General features: G+C 33.6%; 1 protein-coding gene across 3 annotated transcripts in view; it reads right to left on the bottom strand.

Moving 5' to 3' along the window:
• The window catches only part of AGMO (alkylglycerol monooxygenase), a 285,767-nt gene that overhangs the window by 118,199 nt on the left and 146,888 nt on the right, over positions 1-20,680 (bottom strand). For all 3 annotated transcript variants that reach the window (XM_031454981.2, XM_031454982.2, XM_031454983.2), the window contains exons 11-12: positions 6,892-6,974; positions 1,796-1,901 (exon numbers count right to left, since the gene is read on the bottom strand). In XM_031454981.2, coding sequence (XP_031310841.2) covers positions 1,796-1,901; positions 6,892-6,974 — 189 coding nt within the window. The remainder of the gene's footprint in view (positions 1-1,795; positions 1,902-6,891; positions 6,975-20,680) is intronic.

Raw genomic sequence — 20,680 nt, 5'->3', positions numbered from 1 at the left:
GTGTTAAGCACTAGACTAAGACTCTTACATAGATTATTTCATTTAATCCCCAAAACCCTATTTGACAGACATTTTCAGTTTATCCTTTTACAGGTGTGGAGTTTAAGGCCAAAGACACAAAGCTAGTAAGTTCCTGAGCCAGGAATCAAATTCAGACAATGTAGCTTCAAAGCTCAAGGCTTAACCACTCTCTTTCACCTATTGACTAAGTAAGTAAATGGATGGACAGCATTTCACCCACAGAGTTAGTCATACTCAAAAGCTGGACATACTACACTGCCCTTCACTAACTCATCATGAAAAACCCCAAACGCAATGGTTTTGTAAGCATACATTTTCACATGTTTACAGCATGGATTAAAGAACATGTAAGATAAGCTACCATAATATACTCAAGAATTACTCTCTTTTATGCCTACAATTAGAACATCTTTCCTCAGGTAGAATATGAAAATGCTATTTTTTTTAAGTTTCTTTTGGCATGTATATTTCTAAATTTCATTAAATATGTACAATTTATGCTTCCATTTGACTTTAGGTTGTAATCTCAAGAAACAAAATATATGTACACATATAAACCTTGTTTAATGCCTATTTAAATGCAGAATGTATTAGCCTAGATGAAATCCAAGGTCTTGATACTATGATTTAATGTTTTAATTTATTTTTTAGAATAGGAAATATGTTTACATGGTTCAGAAATTTTAAGGTACCAAAAAATATTACCTTAATGAACAATCTTCTCTCTACTCCTTTCTTCTAGTCACACAATTAACTTTTCCCAACCATGTGTTAGGTACTTGTTTAGTTTTCCAGATATATTTACACGCACACGAAAACATTTATATAGTTATATGCATATAACTACTCTGCCTCATTTTTATACTCTGTGCCTTGGATGGTAGCAATACTTCTCATACTTCACATGCTCCCCTGTATCATGTTTTATTTTTTTCCTCTCTCTCTCCATTATATATATATATATAAATATATGGAGGAAGCTCAAATATATAGCATTTTATATAAATACTCTGTATTGGTACTAAAGATTTCCCCGTTTCTATTTATAAATGCATATTCAACTTTATAAGTGAACCATAATTTTTAAGCAGTCCCCTACTAACGGCCATTAGGTTGCTCAGCACCAAAGTTAACAACATAACCTTTAATTTAAAAGAGTAAAATCATGTCCATTAAAACCTTAGCAATGAGAATGAAGTTTTTTTTAACGGTTGTTTAAGATCTGAAGTCATAAACGTGCATCCCAAAATTTAATGTAGTTCTTGGAAGATAAGTTTTATCATAACAAAATATCATATCATAAATAAAACATATTTTTCAGCTGCAGAAAAATCTCAATGACATTAATGGTTTTATTTCTATAGAATTATTAACTTTTGCAGGCAACTGACAAAATATCTTAATCACAATTTTCACTTTAACAGCCTAAAAGAAAAGTCTCAAATGGCAGAATATCTGCCAAGAACTTTTTGTGTAAAATCACTTCTATCACCTGTTGAGAAAAAACTATATGGCCTAATTTCTTTATAAACATTATGCAATGCAGTTTGCTCAACAAGTTTATGGAGGTTAATGGTATCAATCCAAAAAACTGAGACTCTACAATATTAACTAGCGCAAGGTGACATGGGTAAGTATTGGTAAGTAATGAGTGGGTAAACATTTCCGAGGAGTACTACTAGCCACAAAGTAGACGAAAACAATGTTGAGTGAGTGAATTAAATGTGCAACAGACGCTCATTCCCACTATAGCTCCCTAAAGCAAATGTCTTACCTCAGAAGCAAACGCCAAGGAAGGAATGAAAGGCTTCAGGTGACCAAATCTACACAGCGTCAGGAACGCCAAACAACGGAAAGTTTCCAGAACAGCTGCCTTAGATCTGAAATACAATGTCATTCACATACACAGAATAAGACACAGAATGCATCTTTTTAAAGAAAATCTATTCTTTATCAATTTATTGCTTGGTTTGAGCATTCATGGAGTAGGGTGAAACAAATTTTCAACGAATAAATAAAGTATTACAACTAAAGTTCTGGAGTTCAAAGACTAGATTCCCCTCACTCACTTAACACCTTCATACTTCATTCATTTAATAAATGACTTCTCAGGAGGACTGAGGGAGCTGCCTACTCTAAAATAATGAATGCTTGAATTATGAAATATTGGGAACACGAGAATGTGTAGTTAAGCCTAGTATCATAGGCAGCATAAATAGAGATCTTTGTTAATTATCTTATGATGAATATTCTCTTTATATGTATAGTATTCTTGAAATTCAAACTCTAACATATATGAAATATGTATATGTTGAGTGTCACATCCAGATAGGCATTTACCAAGTGCCTTATAATAATAGTAATGAACAGCTACTTTAACAGCTTAAAAGAAACTTCATATGATAATCAACCAACATTGGTTGTATAATGAAATATTTTTATAAAGACAAATGGTATTATATGACAGGTGAATTTTCTAATGAAATATTATTGAATTAACGTCATTACGATGTGGGTATATTTTATGTAGTTAATTTAGAATGTAGAGGTAAAGAAAAAAGTGAGAAAAATCTAAAATAGTGTATTTATTAAGCTTAAAAAATACTTCAGCCATCAATTATGACATGCTTATAGAAAACTGAATGTAACATTTTTTGTACAAAAAAGACAACACATTTTTTTCAAATAATTTAAACTCAATTAAAACAAAGTAACAGTTCATGATTCATTTGTATCCAAGTAATGTGATTGGTATGTATGTGAAAAAAAAATAAGAACTTTTCCCCTTGTAAAATAATGCTATATAATTACTGTAAACTATTTTGTTAAAAAATTGATATCAGGTAATTTTCAATGATAAAACAGAATATAAAATTTCTATTTAAAAACATATTTATTTTTACTGATTCTGTTCAATGGTTTACTTTTTAACTTTTTATATTGTGAAATGAAATATACATAGAGAGCAGTACACAACACAGGAACACACAGCTCAATAGTTCTCAACAAATAAACAACCAGACCCCCACCACTCAACATCAGCAGCCTCAAAGACATCTCACCTCCTCAATGCTCCCACCCTGCCTCTATCACAGAAGGAACTGCAACCTGGCAGTTTATCATTCATGAGAATCAGACCCTTTCTTGCTCTTTTTTAGTTACATTTTTACTGCTCTAGCAAGAATTGCTAAAAACTACTCTTTAGTTTTACCTTTTTTTACTTTTAGAAAATGGAACTATTTTATGTGCATTCTTTTTTTGTATTCAGTATCTTTCAATTAATGCTGTCAGTGAGCTCCATCTACACTACATCTGCATGTAGCAGTAGCTCATTCTTCACTCTTGCACAGCATTCCAGTGTGTGAAGAGACCAATACTTATGCACCCGTTCACCTGGTGAAGGGCATCTGGCTTGTTGGCAGCATTTGTGTATTATGAACAATGCTTTCTCGGCCGTCTTTCACATGTCTTTGGGTGTATCAGTTAGTACATACCTGGGATTGAATTGCCAGGTTATAGGGTGTGTATATATATATATATATGTGCAAGTTTAGTAAAATTCTGTTTTTCAATTTAGGTGTCACAGTATAAACCAACTTCTTCAAAGTGTGAGCATTCCAACAGCTAGTATTGTCAATTCTTTTAATTTTAGCCATTTGTGATATAAGGTCCTTGCTCTTTATACAGTTTGCAAACAGCATCAGCTACCTGAAAGTTTTAGATTTTTACTGTCTTAATAACAGTTAATTTTTGAAGAACTGACTTTCTTAACATTATTACAACCTCATTCATCAACTGGATCTGTATGATGAGGCACTTCTGTGGCCCATTTAACATTTTTACCTACTCCAAGGCTGCAGAGATATTTTACTGCGCTACTTGCTCGAACTGTATTGGTTTCACTCTCACTTTTAAATCTAAAACCCTCTGACCCTAGAATTAATTTTTTATGGTGTGGAATATCTGTCAAGCTTGTTTTTCTTATTCCTATGTGGAAATTCTATTTTTCTAAGACCTTTTATTGAAATGACGCCTCTGCTTTTCCCATAGCTCTGCAGGGACACCTTTGTCACAAATCAAGTCTATGTATATGCATAGATCTGTTTCTAGGTTCTCTGCTCTAGTCTGTGTGCCAGTAAAACAATGTCTAATTACTGTAGCTTTTTAATAAATCTTGATAGCCAGTAGTGCAACTCCTGCCATTTTTTTTTTTTTTGAAATCTCAAGACTGTGTTGGCTATTATTGGGCCTTTGTATTTCCATGTACATGTATTATAGAAAGAACCTGTCAAGTTCCACAAAGAAGAAACAGTTTACAATTTTAATTCAAATTGCACTGAATATGTAACTCAACTGGTGAGTGTAATATTTATAATACTGAGCTTTCCAATCTATGAACATAGTTATCTCTCCATTTATTTTAATTCTTTATTTTTTCAGAATATTTCACTAGTTTTTAGTGTGTTTTAGAGAGCTTTTACTCACTTTTTCAGGATTGGTTTTTGTTGGTATTTGATATACTTGATGCTACTGCATATAATTTTTTATTTGCTAGTATATAAAAATACAGTTGATCATTTCTTTAAAACTTTTCCTAAATTCATCCACTAATTTGAATACTCTCCCTATAGATTCCTTAATTTTTCTAATAAATTCTTTTCCTATATTTTAGATTAATTAATATAAAGTAATTTTCTACTTATTAATTCTTTTCAAATCCTAATGCCTTTTCTTTCTTTCTTTTTCCTTTCTTCCCGGACAGTTTCCAGAACAGGGCTAAATAACAAGCATATCTATAACTGGCTCTCAATTTCAAAAGAAAAACTTCAACATTCCACTACTAAAGGTGAAGCTTGCTATAGAAGGGCATATAAATAGTTTTTGCTTCGCCTACATTTTTGCTGGATATAGAATGGTTGGTTGGCAGTAATTTCCTTTCAGCACTTTAAAAATATCGCTCCATCCTCTCTGGGTCCCTCTGCACTGGTTTGGAGCGACATACCTGCATCTCAGTACAAGTTCCTGGGGCAGGCCAGACGCAGCTGAGACTTTTATATAAATACATACAACGAGAATGACTTAATGTATCAGAGGCGATATCGTGGTAAAACTGATAGCTTGCTTACTTGGCCTGTTTATCTGTATCCATGGAGATAAATAAAATCTTCATTAAAAAATGAAATTTTACTATTGTTGTTGGCTGATTGCTCATTTTAGTAAGTATATGCAACCAAAAGAATTTTGATCTTTAAAATGTGATTCTGATTCTTTGGATCTGGGTAGTTATTTCAGATTGTCTTGTGACTCAGTTTTTCATTTTCTCTTTTTATGGCTCAGTATGTACTTAATTTCTAGCATAGAAAAGTAGGGCTGGAGAGCCAAACAAAATGAATGATGAAAATGAACTCAATTTTTTTTAACTATTGAAGGAAATTAGTTTAAAATCCTACACATTGTTTACATATCCTTATGTGAAGTGTGCCAGCTGCATCTTTCTTTACCAAATGTTTATGAGAATGTGTATTGGACACAGACCATTAACCAGTAAGTTCATGTGGACCTGGATCTCGAAGAAACTCCAGAATAGATTTATATTCCAAAACACCTATTAAACATTTCTTAGGACAGTGACATAACATTCAATATAAATTAAATGTATGTTTATTGGACTTTTATATTTAAAATTTCCTAAAGGTAATTTGGTTACTGGTTACCTACTTGAAAAACAATTACACTACAACAAGGATAAGATTTCAAGAATGATGGAGCTTTTTTGCAGTTTTTCAAAGTTACAATATTTGTAAAATCTGTATTATATAAATTTTGGAGTCACATTGCTTGTGTTCGTGTTCTGTTCTCTTACTGTTCTCGTGTCTGGCTTGATCTGTAAAATAGGGTTTATAGTAATTCTTAGAGTGTGGTGAGAATTAATAACATGCTGAATGATATATATTAAGTACACAAATATTGGTATTAGTATTAATATTAATAATTGATAAATATTAAGCAATGATGACCAGAGAGTTTTCTATATACCTCCTGCCATAAAAACAATTTAAATTTGTTCAAGTGAATGTATTTTCTGGTCAGAGTACTATTTAAAACAGAATTCATTAAATAATACGGTGTGTGAGGGTAAATGTCATAAACTTTAAATACATTGGCCCTCCATATCCGTGGGTTTTGCATCTCAGATTCAAAAAACCTCAGATGGAAAAATATTCCCCCCAAATTCCAGAAATTTCCAAAAAGCAAAACTTGAATTTCCCATTGCTAGCAACTATTTACGTAGCATGTAAATTGTATTTACAACTATCAATATAGCATTAGGCTTTATAAATAATCTAGAGATGATTTAAAGTATATGGGAGGATGTGCATAGGTTTTATACAAATAGCACACCATTTTATAAAAGGCACTTGAGCATCTGCAGATTTTGGTATGGGGAGGGGGGTAGGGGGAGGGTGTCCTGGAACCAACCCTCTGCAGGTATCCAGGGACAAGTGTAATACATTTGGGCATACGTATGAATTATGTAATGGCAAAGATAAAATACTCAAATATATTTTATATTTTATTAAGTACTCAGGGTTACAGTCTATGTTTTGCCAAATTAATCATTGTATTTTATAGAAATTTCTTAATATACTTGAAAAAATATAAATTTCATTTAAAAGGCTTAAATTTAAAATGGATCCTTGATTTAAAATCAGATAAAGTACTACTCTACCTCATTTTCAATGAAGATGTGAAATTGCAGTTTCAACTTAAATTTTTAATAACAAATATTTGCTGAATATCAAAGTTTCACATATATTTTTAAAAATTACATTATAAAGTAACATAAAATGAAAGAATTTCACTTCTTACCTTTGATCCAGAAGAAATCCAATGGAGGTCAAGGTCAGGATAATGAAGCAAACCCTCAGAAGGAGAGTGACCTGTGATAGCACCTGTTAAACAAATAGGTCCTTTAGGTGAGTCATGAGAGGAGCATTAGACAAGGAAATCATCCCCAAATTTTATATTATAGTACACCATTTGTCACTGACATTTTTCAAAAGGTTGAATATGCAGAGAACATTTTGCTTTTCCTAATGTCATTTAGTTATCTTGTCAGACATTTGGGGAATGAATTAGAAAATTCCACAGTGATGTTTGGCTCCAAGTGTTCTTTCTAAAAATCTTCCTTTAAAGTGTTGACTTTCATAATTCTTTGAAACACCTATGCCTCCACGTATGTAGATATCACTTACATTTTTATGAATAAATACCACATTCCAATGGTTATTTTTAATATACCCAATTCTTTGTGGTTTCAAACCCAAACCTGTTTTTAATATAGAAAATATTTAAAGGAGAATGTGTTTATGAGTGCAAACATATATATGAAAGAGACTGCACACACCCACTCACACTCACATTTGATGAAATCTGTATGTTCCTACACACATGTCAAAGGTCATTTTTTGAATTACCATGACAAAAAACAACATATTTTTACATCAAAAGTATACATTAACTATGCATTTTGTTTACATGTAAAAATTTGATAATAACGTTTTTTGAGCATCTACTATTTTATAGCTTCTATACATCACGTTAATTCTTTTAATATTCCCAACAAACTTGCAGAGTAGATATTATATATGCTTCATATATGAAAAAACAAAGTGGGAATCCAAAGATTAAGTAACTTTTCCATCATCACACAGAAGTAAATGATGCCTCTGAAATTCAAAGCAGACCTACCTGACCCGAGAGTGTGACAACAGTAGAAGACACATGAGCAACAGACTTAAAAGGGGGCAAAGGCAGAGATCTACACTGAAGTTACATAGCTCATGTTAGGGCCAGACGATTACTGCTTCAGATGGGGAGTGGATCAATCAGTAAAGCAAGGAGTTAGACACACAGCCAATGGATGGTTCCCCTGCTCATTGATGGTGTTTATGTTTCACCTTTATAAGAAGGCTAAGGTTGTTTTAGGTTGGCTAAATAGTAATCAAGACATTATACAAACACCCTCTTGCTTTTTGCTGAAGTAACTAGAGGTAATCTCAAGTCATTATTAACTAATAGATACATCAACAACTAAGCTGCATCTGTCCAAAGTTACAGACAATAAGCAAAAGCCACCAGTGGCAGTTGCTTCTCCCATCCAATACCTCAGCACTAAACTAGCTTTTAAATCAGCTCTGTCTCTCATAGTCAACTTCTAACACCTCCCTATTCGCTTTCCATATGCCTGGAACGGCACCTGGAATTGCCAAAGGCTTCTAATCATCCAGAGCCATAGTTCAGCAGAAGAGTATGGCTGAGTAGTCAAAAATCTAAATAAAAAGTTCAGAATGTTTAGGAATATGGGGACAGTGCTAGGAATCAGATATAGGATGGGGAGCTCAGAGGACTCCAGGATGTTTTAGTGGAGAGTGCTATTTGGTTATGGGGAATTCAACAGTGACTGCTTTGGGACAGTAAAGAAAAAATATACCAGAAAAACATTTTCTTGGTGGTAGGAGTAACCAGGTGCACTTAAATAGATTCGTGTTCACTTAAGGGAAACATTTTGTCTTTAAAGAAAAATGCTCTTACACCATTACTGCTTCTTTTTGATTTTTTAGGGAAAATTTCAAAGGGAAGGGAGAAATAATTTGTGCTTCAAAATTATAGCATAATTTTAAATGCTCTATAAGAGTGTATGGTTTGGTATTATTCGAACCTATCGGCCATGTAAACATGGTCAAATCATTCAGCATTTCTAAAACTCTGTTATGTGTTTAGTACGTTGGAAACAAAGTTCGAGTCTGGCAAGGATGACACTAAAGTATTTAAAAGAGTGCTTGGCAACAGAAGTCAACAGACGGTCATGATGATTACCGTTATTACGTTCAGGCTAAACTAACTTTCCAAATGACACTTAGGCTAATCTTAACTAATTACAATAAGATAAGGAAGCACAAATTAAAGATTTATTAGCTCTTTCACATATCATAGGAAATTCAGAGACAGGAAAAATATATTTTTTTGTTTTGGTTAAAGAATTTATGATCCCTGGGGGAAAAAGAAGAACCCTTCTTTCCACAAACTGCTTCATAGCTAATGGTGTTGGAGTGAAAATCAACTGAGTATACCCTATCCAGCTGTCTACTCAGGCCTCTACTTGGCTAATACATATCTGAAACTTAGCATGCTGTGCATTCGATTTTCTGCTCCACACCACACACTCCCCAGTTCTTCTTATTTTAGGAATGACACCTCCAGTTTTTCATTTGCTCAAGCCAAAAATCCATAACTCATCCTTGAATCTTTCTCTCACTGTCTACTTCTAATACATCAGAAACAGATGTCAGCATTATTTGTGAAATACATCCAAGATAAAGATACTTGTTACAAACAACACAAAAAGGATACCCTGTTTCACTCCCAACATGATCCCTAGCACAACTAAAATATCCCCCTAACTGGACTCTCCACTTCTAAACTTTGTATCCACCTGTCATGGCCTCCCACCCCTGGGGTGTAGCCAGAGTTTTCTTTTTAAAACAGAAGTCATAGTACATCATTCTTATGTTCTAAATCCTCCAGAAGCTTCAAAATTGCACTTAGAATAAAGCCCAAAGTCCTTACTCCGGCCTCTACACAACGTATCCCCTATTATCATCTCATTCCTAAGTAATCTCTGCCTGTCACTCGTAAGCCATATCAGAAGTTTTGCTCTTCCTTGAAAATGACAAATATCCTTCTCACTCAGATCGGTTTCATCTACTGCTTCTTCGGCTGAGGTATGACTTCCACCAGGGGTCCCCAGGTTCATTCCTTCGTAGCATTGAAATTCATGCAAGTGCACGTCCTTGTCTGTCCTACATCAAATAGAACTTCTCCATAATCTTTATAACATTATTCTGTTGTATTGTTCTCCATACAATGTATCATTTCCGTAACACTCATACGTTTGTTTGTTTGTAACTTCTTCAGCTGTTTGTTGTCTGTCTGCTCCCACTCCCCTGAGATGTTTCCTCTTCTTATCCACTATTACATCCCAAGTGCCTAGAACACTGCCTGGCACATAGTCATATCCAATATATGTTTTTTGAATGACTGACCAAATGATTTATATTTTACATTTGTGTTTGTTATTCATACTTCTAATATAATTTTAATTGGCTTAGTGAATAATTTAATATTACAACATTTGATAGTTTAGTTCCTTAAACTTCAAAATTCAATTCTTTTATTATTAAATAATTATTTAATATTAATATATTAAATACTTCAAAAGATTAACTATTTAAAATATGTCTATATTTAGTTTCTTAAAAACAGCATTGTCCTAAAAGTGTCTGAGTTTACAGGAAACTAAGAATACTAGAAGAGGGAATTCAATACAGAACACATACACATCCATTAAGAGTCCATTTTCCTATGGGACTCAAGTTTTTCCATATAGTACCCTCTGATAGGCTAATTAATAATCAAGTGATCTGTAGAATTTAATTGATTTCTACACATGCATTCTATGAATATTTATTGCGGTAAATAGGAGTTTAAGACTGTGAGCAAGAAAGACAAAATTCCTGCTCTAGAAGTCACGACTTTAATCCCTACTGATAGGACCACAGACCAGTAACACTGGAGCAAAAATGAAAAAAATAAAATAGAATAGACTTGGTAGGCTTTGACCATTATAAATACTTAGCCTCCTGTGTTGTAAACAAGATGTGAAATGACATAAAGCTTGTTACTTTTTATGGCAGTGTAATTTTATCTTTCATTGGGTTTACTACCATTTCATACCGCTCACAGCTAGCATATCTTTCATGTAAAATACTGCTGTCCTAAAGTGCTGAAGTAGAATTATTCTAAATTGACCTTTGACTGTAAGTCTTTATCACAAAAAATATGAGAAGGTTCATAACTATAAAAAGCTTATGAAGCAATGAATTAATTTGCCTCATTTAAAATTATTTTTCAAATCCTGAGCAATTTGATAGCCCTATTTCTGTACGTTTCCCAGTGTAGGAATCAGTGCCCAGATTTGTATGCCTGAAGAGCAGTACCCTTCTGCAACTTTGAGTAAATGAGAAAAAATACTCATGAGATAACATTAACTGCATAGGAACTCTAGAATTACTTGTTTGACACAATGTTGTTTAAACAAATAATGAAGGTGTGGGAGTCCTTCCTTTGCCCACAGATCTATAAAGAAGAAAGACTTTTTCTTCATACATATATATATATACATACACACCATACACACATATATAGTATATAGTATATATATAGTATAGTGTATGTATATATATATAGTATATGTGTGTGTGTGTATATATAGTCAGTTTACAATGTGTCAAATTTCTCCTGTACAGTATGTTTCAGTCATACATATACATATATATATTCATTTTCATATTCTTTTTCATTATAGGTTACTACAAGATATTGAATATAGTTCCCTATGCTATACAGAAGAAACATGTTGTTTATCTATTTTATATATAGTAGTTAATATTTGCAAATCTCGAACTCCCAATTTAACTCTTCCCACCCCCCTTCTCCCTGATAATCATGTTTGTTTACTATGTCTGTGAGTCTGTTTCTGTTTTGTAGATAAGTTCATTAGTGTCCTTCTTCTTCTCCTTCCCCTTCTCCTTCTTTTTTTTTTTTGATTCCACATATGAGTGGTATCATATAGTATTTTTCTTTCTCTTTCTGGCTTACTTCACTTACAATGATGACCTCTCCAGGTCCATCCATGTTACTGCAAATGACATTATTTTATTCTTTTTTATGGCTGAGTAGTATTCCATTGTATAAATACAACAAAGCTTCTTTATATAGTCATCTGTCAATGGACATTTAGGTTGTTTCCATGTCTTGGCTATTGTATACAGTGCTGCTATGAATATTGGGGTGTATCTATCTTTTTGAATCTGAGTTCCCTCCAGATAAAAGCCCAGAGGTGGAATTGCTGGATAATATGGTAAGTCTATTTCTGTTTTTTTGAGGAATCTCCATATTGTTTTCCATAATGGTGCACCAAACTTCATTCCCACCAGCAGTGTAAGAGGGTTCCTTTTTCTCCACACCCTCTCCAGCATTTATCGTTTGTGGACTTTTGAATGATGGCCATTCTGACTGGTATGAGGTGATACCTCATTGTAGTTTTGATTTGCATTTCTCTGATAATTAGCAATACTGAGCATTTTTTCATGTGCCTATTGACTATTTGTATGTCTTCACTGGAGAATTGCTTGTTTAGGTCTTCTGTCCATTTTTTGGATTGGACTGTTTGGTTTTTTGTTATTAAGTTGTATGAGCTTTATATATTCCAGAAATTAAACCTTTGTCAGTCTCACCTTTTGCAAATATTTTCTCCCATTCTGTAGGTTGTCTTTTCGTTTTGCTTATGGTTTCCTTTGCTGTGCAAAATCTTTTAAGTTTAATCAGGTCCCATTTGTTTATTTTTGCTTTTATTTCTATCATCTGGGTAGATTGCCCTAGAGGAACATTGCTAAGATTTATGTCAGAGAATGTTTTGTCTGTGTTTTCTTCTAAGAGGCTTATAGTGTGTTGTCTTATATTTAAGTCTTTAAGCCATTTTGAATATATTTTTATGTATGGTGTAAGGGAGTATTCTAACTTCATTGATTTATGTGCAGCTGTCTTACCCTTGCTGAAGAGACTGTCTTTTCTCCATTGTATATTCTTGCCTCTTTGATGAAGATTAATTGACTGTAAGTCTCTGGGTTTATTTCTGGGCTCTCTATTCTGTCCCATTGATCCATATGTCTGTCTCTGTGCCAATATTACGCTGTTTTGATCACTGTAGCTCTGTAGAATTATCTGAAGTCTGGGAGGGTTGTTCCTCCAACTTCATTCTTTTTCTTCAGTATTGCTTTGGCAATTCTGGGTCTTTTCTGATTCCATATAAGTTTCAGGATTGTTTTAGTTTTGTGAAAAATGTCATGGGTAATTTGATAAGGATAGAATTAAATCTGTAGACTGCTTTGGGTAATATGTCCATTTTAACAATATTAATTATTCCAATCCAAGAACATGGGCTATCTTTCCATTTCTTTAAGTCATCTTTAATTTCCTTAATCACTGTTTTGTAATTTTCCACATATAAGTCTTTTACCTCCTTGGGTCAGATTTATTCCTAAGTATTTTATTGTTTTGGATATGATTTTAAAAGGGATTGCTTCTTTACTTTCTTTTTCTGCTATTTCATTGTTAGTGTAAAGGAAATGTAAATGATTTCTGTATGTTAATTTTGTATCCTGCTACCTTGACAAATTCTTTTATCAGCTCTAGTAGTTTTTGCATGGAGCCTTCAGGGTTTTCCTATAAGTATCATGTCATCCACATTAGTGACAATTTTACCTCTTCTCTTCCAATTCAGATCACTTTTATTTCTTTTTTCTTGCCTGACTGCCATAGCTAAGACTTCCAATACTATGTTGAATAGAAATGCTGAGATGGGCATCCTTGTCTTGTTCCAGATTTTAGTGGGATGGCTTTCAACTTCTCACTGTTGAGTAGTATGCTGGCAGTGGGTAATAAATAGCTTTTATTATATTGAGATATGTCCATCTACACCTACTTGGGTAAGAGTTTTTATCATAAAAATGGGTGTTGAATTTTATCAAATGCTTTTTTCTGCATTTATTGAGATGATAAGCCTTTTTCTTCTTGAATAGGATATCACCCTCATACTATTCTATAGAAAAACTCCAATGATCAACATAATTACCTTCTATATTTTCCCCCTGACAAATCTCACCATATCAGCCCTGTACACTATGTCCTAAAATAACAGTGCGTTTCTATATAAATTCTTTTTTAGAACTTTGTTTATTGTCAAAATTAATTTGATAATATTTGCCAAAATCTAAGGATTCAGACACAAAAATGTCTGGATTTTATTATATCAAGGTGGTGCAATTTTAGGAGTTTCTCTAAAAGTTTTCTGAAAAGATCTACTAAAGTTGTTATATTGATTCAAAATGCTCATCTTCCCAAACATCTGTAAAATGAGGTCAAAATTCCCTTACACTTAAACCTCTGTAATCTCTGATGTGAAGGCAGAAGAAGGGCTGCTGGCACACCTGATCTGTTACCTCTTCATCCTCAGGACTGTGAGGGCTTCTTCCAGATGCCTTTAGCTTCTGGATTTATCATGCTGAAACCTAAGGCTTGAAGATGCTTCCCAGTATTACAACACAGACACAAGAGCAGAAGCCAGGGTGATACCATAATGCAATTTGTAATTCTATAGAGATTTCAAGAATTGATATTGAAATAACATCCTGCTTTTCGAAAAAATTACCAATATTGACTAAATAGATTTTCCCTACATTTTCAGCACTTTTGGTTACTGAAGCATACACAATGAAATATGATTAGAATGAACATTTTCTATAATTTCAGACAAGAATCAAAAACAATAAACATGTCAAAGGTGAAAATATATTGGCTAGAAAGTATAATGAATATATAGTTCAGACACGAACTGACATGGGGTGATTGAGTTTTTACAAAAACATGTAAGAAATAAAAGCAAAAAACTTCATTTTAAAAATGTCAAGTAACATAACTTAAAGAACAAGTTACATGGCAGTTATATTTAAAGTATGATTCCACTGCATTAAAAAATGAATGTGCACCTGGAATATCAGAATATAGAGAAACAAGGGCTGGTTGACCTTCCCACTTGAAAACAAAACAAAACAAAGCAAAATAATATATCTGAAACAATTATTTTCAATACCCTAGAAACCAGGCAACAAGGGTGAGCGATCGCAGGGAAATGGGAGACAAGTGATGGGACTCCCCCCGACCCCCAACTACTGTCACAGCTTGCTACTTTGAGAGTTTCTATGTTGCAGCACAGAGGGAACTCAGATGGAATATCAAAGAAAAGAGAACTGCATAGACAGAACTTTAAGAAATCTGCAGACAGTCTAGTGTATCAGCTCATGCAAGTGAGGAAACTATCGAAGGCCAGAAAAGGACTAGAGCTTGCAATGCCCAGCGCTCAGACAGGGCCAGGCATGGTACATGTTCTCGCCACCCAGACTGGACAGCCTCATGATTCACTGCGCACGGGGTAAAGAACACGGACGGGTCTTACCTCAGAATTGGGCGGTAATTAGTCCATGACTGAGCAGCCTCAGTAATGAAAGGCCCTATGGCGTGTGCTTAGGAAGATGCCCATGTGGACACATTATCGTTCTTGGATGTTCGGGAGAACTACTTCAGGGGTCACTGGAGCCTCTCTGAATCACCAGTATTTGTCTCAAGATCTCACTGAAATCAATATACTAACTTTCTCTATATTCTTGAAAGGCTACTTTTATTTTTTCAAAGAAACAAGTAGAAATATAAGCTATACACCTTTCAGTTATTTCCCAAAATACAAAAGATAAAAGAAACTTTAAGACAGTTTTAGACAGACAAACTTCCTTTTCATAAGGAAAATTTTTAATAAATATGGCCCTCAAAAACTGTGCAGACTTTGAATTTCCAAAGCTGAATTAAAATGTCTAATTTTTATATATTTTTAATACATCAAAATATCTTAATTCAAATTATAATCCATTTATCATTGGTTGTGTTTTTAAAGAAGCGTCCTGATACCAAATTTCGAGACAGTATTAATAGTATGAAACTATATTTAATTTCACAGTTAATATTTCATTATTTGATGAAAAAGGCATTTTTTAAATGGGCAATTTCCTACTTTACTATATTTCAGTATAGTGGACAAAATATAGTTTTCATTGGAATTCACCATGGTCACTTTTCTAAGTTCCTGAAGTTTATGCTTATTAGAAAGGTAGCTTTTGCTAATACCCTTCCTTTACTACATACATATTTATTACATCCATTTCATGGCTTTAAACTATAATTGATGCTCAATTTAGCTCACATTTCTTTTTTTCATATTACTTCAGTTACCACCTAAAAACCTGAGGAAATTAAATTAAATCCCAATGGACCGCATTGGAAGAAAACAGTACGCACTGGATATTGATTTGAGAAGTTTCACACAGAACCTATGCTAGATCTAATTTGTGCAAGTGACACTCTCTGTTATGAGAGTACAACCAAATATACTGATTTTTTTCCAAAGGTCTGTTAAAACATGTCAATATGAAAACATTGGTTACAACACTGCAGCACCCGTAATATTTTACAGAGTACAGCATCCAGGGGAATTCATAAAAATCTGTTTCCAGGTTTATACTGGATATTCTCAGACATCTCATTAACCTGAAATACATCACCAAATAATCTGCTAAAACCTCGCTGCAGTAACTTTATTATACATTCTATTATAAGACTCTGTTAAATATTCAGACTGTTTTGAGTGTGTCTATTATTTAAAAGGATAGCATTGCCTTTATAGTTTTACTTTGGAAACATGCTGGTACATCCGTATTTCCATTTCAAACCCATATTCATGATATCACCCCATGAAGTGGACCCTGGCAGCTGAGGAATTGATTTCCCAAGCATTAATAAACTAAAATCAACATAAAAGACTGTGGGGCATATCACTAAACTAAACACTCTGTATTTAAATGTATGCATTGCAAGTTTCAGTTCGAAAGGAATATGCCTTGTACACCATTCTGGTGGCCATCAAATTGCTTTTTTGACTCCCGAAGTTATTTAAACAGAACTTGCACACATGAAACAAGTAAGTATTTATCTACTCTGGTATATGCATAAACAGAAAAGGCTGTGGGACCACAGCAGGGTCCCCAATTACAAGTCAGCCACAACTTTTCTATGTGATTATTGGCTACAGTGAATCTGGAAAAAAAATATTGCTATTGGATTTTAATGTCTTCAGATGCTTTTAAACATCCCTGAGACTAGAAAGGCACTATAGAATTTTGCAAATAAGCAACCTTTTTCCCCTAGTCTCACAGCATGTTTTTAGTAGAGAAAAACATGTGTGGGAAACAAGCAAATGCACTTTTCAAAATTCATTTGTGTCAGGAATGAAGCTGTCTCCAACTCTAATTTCAATTTGAAAAGGATTTCATCACTTGATATTTCTCTTTCTCGATAGAGCTAACACGAGTTTCTCATATAGTTTTTTACGACAGTGGAAAAATCTTGTGAAAACCATGCTATGAGTTACAATATTAATATACACCCTGTCTGGCTACACTTATACCCAAGAAGCACTCATACACACTTAGACATTCAAATTCTCTTGGTGAACTTAATATTAAGGCCTCTCTTTCAAGATCAAAATGGGTACATTTTTATTTCTATAAATTAATATAGTTTATTTTGAGACTATTTAGTATAACTGAAAAATTCAATAATGCAAAATGTACTCAGTATCGATCAGTATATCAAAAGTCAGATGTTTAGATGCAGATGACAAAGCTTTTCTTCTGGTGTTATTCAATTATCTAAGCTCCATTAATGCGTGCATATTTTAGTCATAATTTAGGTGAAACAACATAGTAGTTTAACAAAGTAATCAATGATGAGTTAATTAGATAATACTTGAAGACATGATTATGCGGCCTTAGGTGAAGCAATTAATAAATCTAACCATCATAATAGCTTGACATCTACATGTGCACTACTAATACTGATGTAATTCACACTCCTGAAAGAAGTTCCTGGGTTCAAATTTTGTCTCTTTTGAAGCTAAAGGCAAATGAGGAATTGCTTTTATTAACTGTAGCACGTATAGGAACCAGAAAACAATAAGCCAGTGTATTTCCTACCAAGATATTTTCAGAGCATTTCTGGTCACATCATATCCGATTTCTTATTTTCACTTCACAAAATGGAAACTAAAGTTTAAATCATGGTTTTCTGCTATTACATATTTTCCTGTAGTTTAAAAGTCTATTACATATTTTACTATAATTTAACAAAAATTACACATCGACAGAGAGCGCATGTAAACTTGTCTGTTGTCCAAAATTGGGATCACTATTTGTAGCAAATTTTGACTGTTCATTTTAAATGCAAAAGCTTATGGACAACATCGATCATTAAAGTCTTTAAATATGCTTAAAATTAAAATGGCTTTCTTTTCCGTAATAACTTTTTGTAAACCTGTTTTATTTAGCAGGACACACTGTGACATACGCTGTTATTTGCCCAACCAGAAAACTTGCCCCATATCTTCTGCACTGATACTAGGCTGATTTTGTTCAAGTATAAGGAGGGGATGTGCTCAGAGGGAAAGTGAACCCTTTTAACCCAGGGCATGAATTATGCTTAGAATAATTCATTCATGGTTAATTCATGACCTGGTGTTAAATTATTGCTTCAGTGTGGGCATGTGAGTTAGTCCTGAACAATGAAAGAACATTTGATGGGAAATATTCAGGGACTTTTCCCCCTTCTTCTTAAATGAAATTTACATAACGCTCTAGGAGAATTGCACTTGCTGCCTTTGGTCACAGTGTGAGGACAGAATGCCTGGAGTTGCTGTAATTATGATGATGGAAGCCTAGAGAACTGGAGAGAAGCCTTTTCGGAAACTCTACATGTTTGAACTGCTGAATTAATCAATCCTGGAAGTACTTGCCTCTGATTTTTCAGTTATATTTAAGCCACATTTAATCGGATATTTAATTTCTTTAGAATAAGATTTCTAGTGGACACTTATAGATACTTCAAGTAAAATGATATCCTGCAAGAAAGTTTATGATGTTACTTTATAAGTGTTTAAAGATTATTATTTGAAAACATGTTCAATTTACATGGTATTTATGAGTGAGGAGGATTCATATAGATCTAACGTTTGTTATTTTTGCGTTATTGAATCTATTTCCCTTTTTCCATGTACTATCATCTCAATATTCCTTTCAAGCCATTCTGTCCCTCCTCTCAGACCATGAGGATCCTGTGGGGCAGAGCCTGTCCTCCCATTCAGAGACTGAACAGTCTATGATCCAGGCCTGATCACATGGATTGGTTCAGTGATATCCAGATGAACCAACCCACAATGTCAAACTCCAGTTTGGAACTTTCGCTTCTGGAGTTCCTTGTGTGGCAGTATTTAAAGCTAGAGCTGCTGCTGGAGGACAGCCTGCATTGAGAAACGCGTAACTGCAAAACAGAATGAGAAAATTCCACAAGACGTTACTTGACTCACTGGATCCAGCCCTGCCTAAAGAAGAAAAATCCCAGATGTTTCACTTATATGAGTTAACAAATTCATTCTGAGTTGAATTTCTGTCTCATATATAACCAAAAAAGTCCTTCTTAACACATTCAGTAACCTACTCATCTATAGGATTCACTGTGTGAGGCATATGGAATACTTGGGATTGTTCCAGTGGAATTAATATACTGGGATCATTATAATGATAGTTAATTATTAAAAGTACTTCCATGGGATTTATATATTTTATTATTAAAATAACCTTATAATAGGCTAATTTTTCTGTGCATATTTTTATTAATTTCTATTATGGGTTTTTCATGGATAGACTGATATCTGTCAATAGCACAGACTTATTCTTTGAAAAGGTAACTCATCTTGCCTGAATTCACTGCCCACTAATCCTACTTATATTCACTTACACATTTTCTGGATTCTTGTAATTTTTTTTAGACTTTTTCAGAGTATTCTTTATGTCTGAACAAAACTTCTATTATATTTTTTTAACATCATTTTCTGTTAGTACTATATAACAGATACTTTTTTTGTCTCTTTTAATGTGCTTAATTCTTTTTAGTTCTCTTTAAACTGCCAATGAAGTCTTTGACTTCCTCATGTCCATTATACTTTTGTGTTTTAGAAGTTTAATTTTATTATTTCTAAATATGCTTCATCATTTTACAGTCTTTTGTTTCCTGATTTTTCATAATTTAAAATTTCTTTTTAATTTCAATTTTTGCTTCTTCAAACATATTAAATTTACTTAATTTGTGTTTTAATTAATTTTACTTTCAAAATCTATTATTTTGAAGGTTTAATTCTGTTGTGTGTGGTTTCTGCTAATGCTTTGTCACAGTGGCTGTCCCCTTGTGTGTTTCTGTGCTTTTTATCTCTGAGTTCGCCATCACTGAGGCATTACCTGGGGGCTATGCTGAGATGTGGGGTTAAGGGGATTGCTTTAAGCATGATTTGAATATGAGTATTCTAAACACGTAAGACCTAATCTGGGACCATGCTAACTATATCCTTAGTTTAGGTTCATAAATCAATGGATAGTGTAAATCCTGGATCCATATCTGAGTGAAGGCTGGTTTGTAGTTAGAAATTCTCAGGAAGGCTTTTTTCTGCCTCCTTAAAGCCAAGTCAGGTAGAGACAAGTTTCCTTTTTATGATTCTTGTTTTTTTTATCCCCACCCCGTCCCCTTCGCTGAGAGTAAGTATTTCTTTTGTTTTCAGTTGTTTTATTTGAAGTTCTTTTACTGACTATTCACCAGTGCAGGCTTTTATCTTTGTCTCTGGAACCTTAAGGTCTTGACCAGCAGAGACCATTCGAGGTCCTAGGACAGCTGTTGGGAAAAGCTGAATTCACTGCCCACTAATTCATTGCATTTACACATTCTCAACATTTTCAGCCTCTAAGGAGTGCCTCAGTTTTCTGCCAGCTCAACTATGCAATGTATTTAAAGAAGTTTTTTGTTTTTGTTTTTTAATTACATTTTATCC

This window comes from Camelus dromedarius, chromosome 7 (assembly GCF_036321535.1).
Source record: "Camelus dromedarius isolate mCamDro1 chromosome 7, mCamDro1.pat, whole genome shotgun sequence".
Lineage (NCBI taxonomy): Eukaryota > Metazoa > Chordata > Mammalia > Artiodactyla > Camelidae > Camelus > Camelus dromedarius.
Note: the sequence above shows the minus strand (reverse complement) of the source record. Positions and strands in the feature narration are given on the sequence as shown.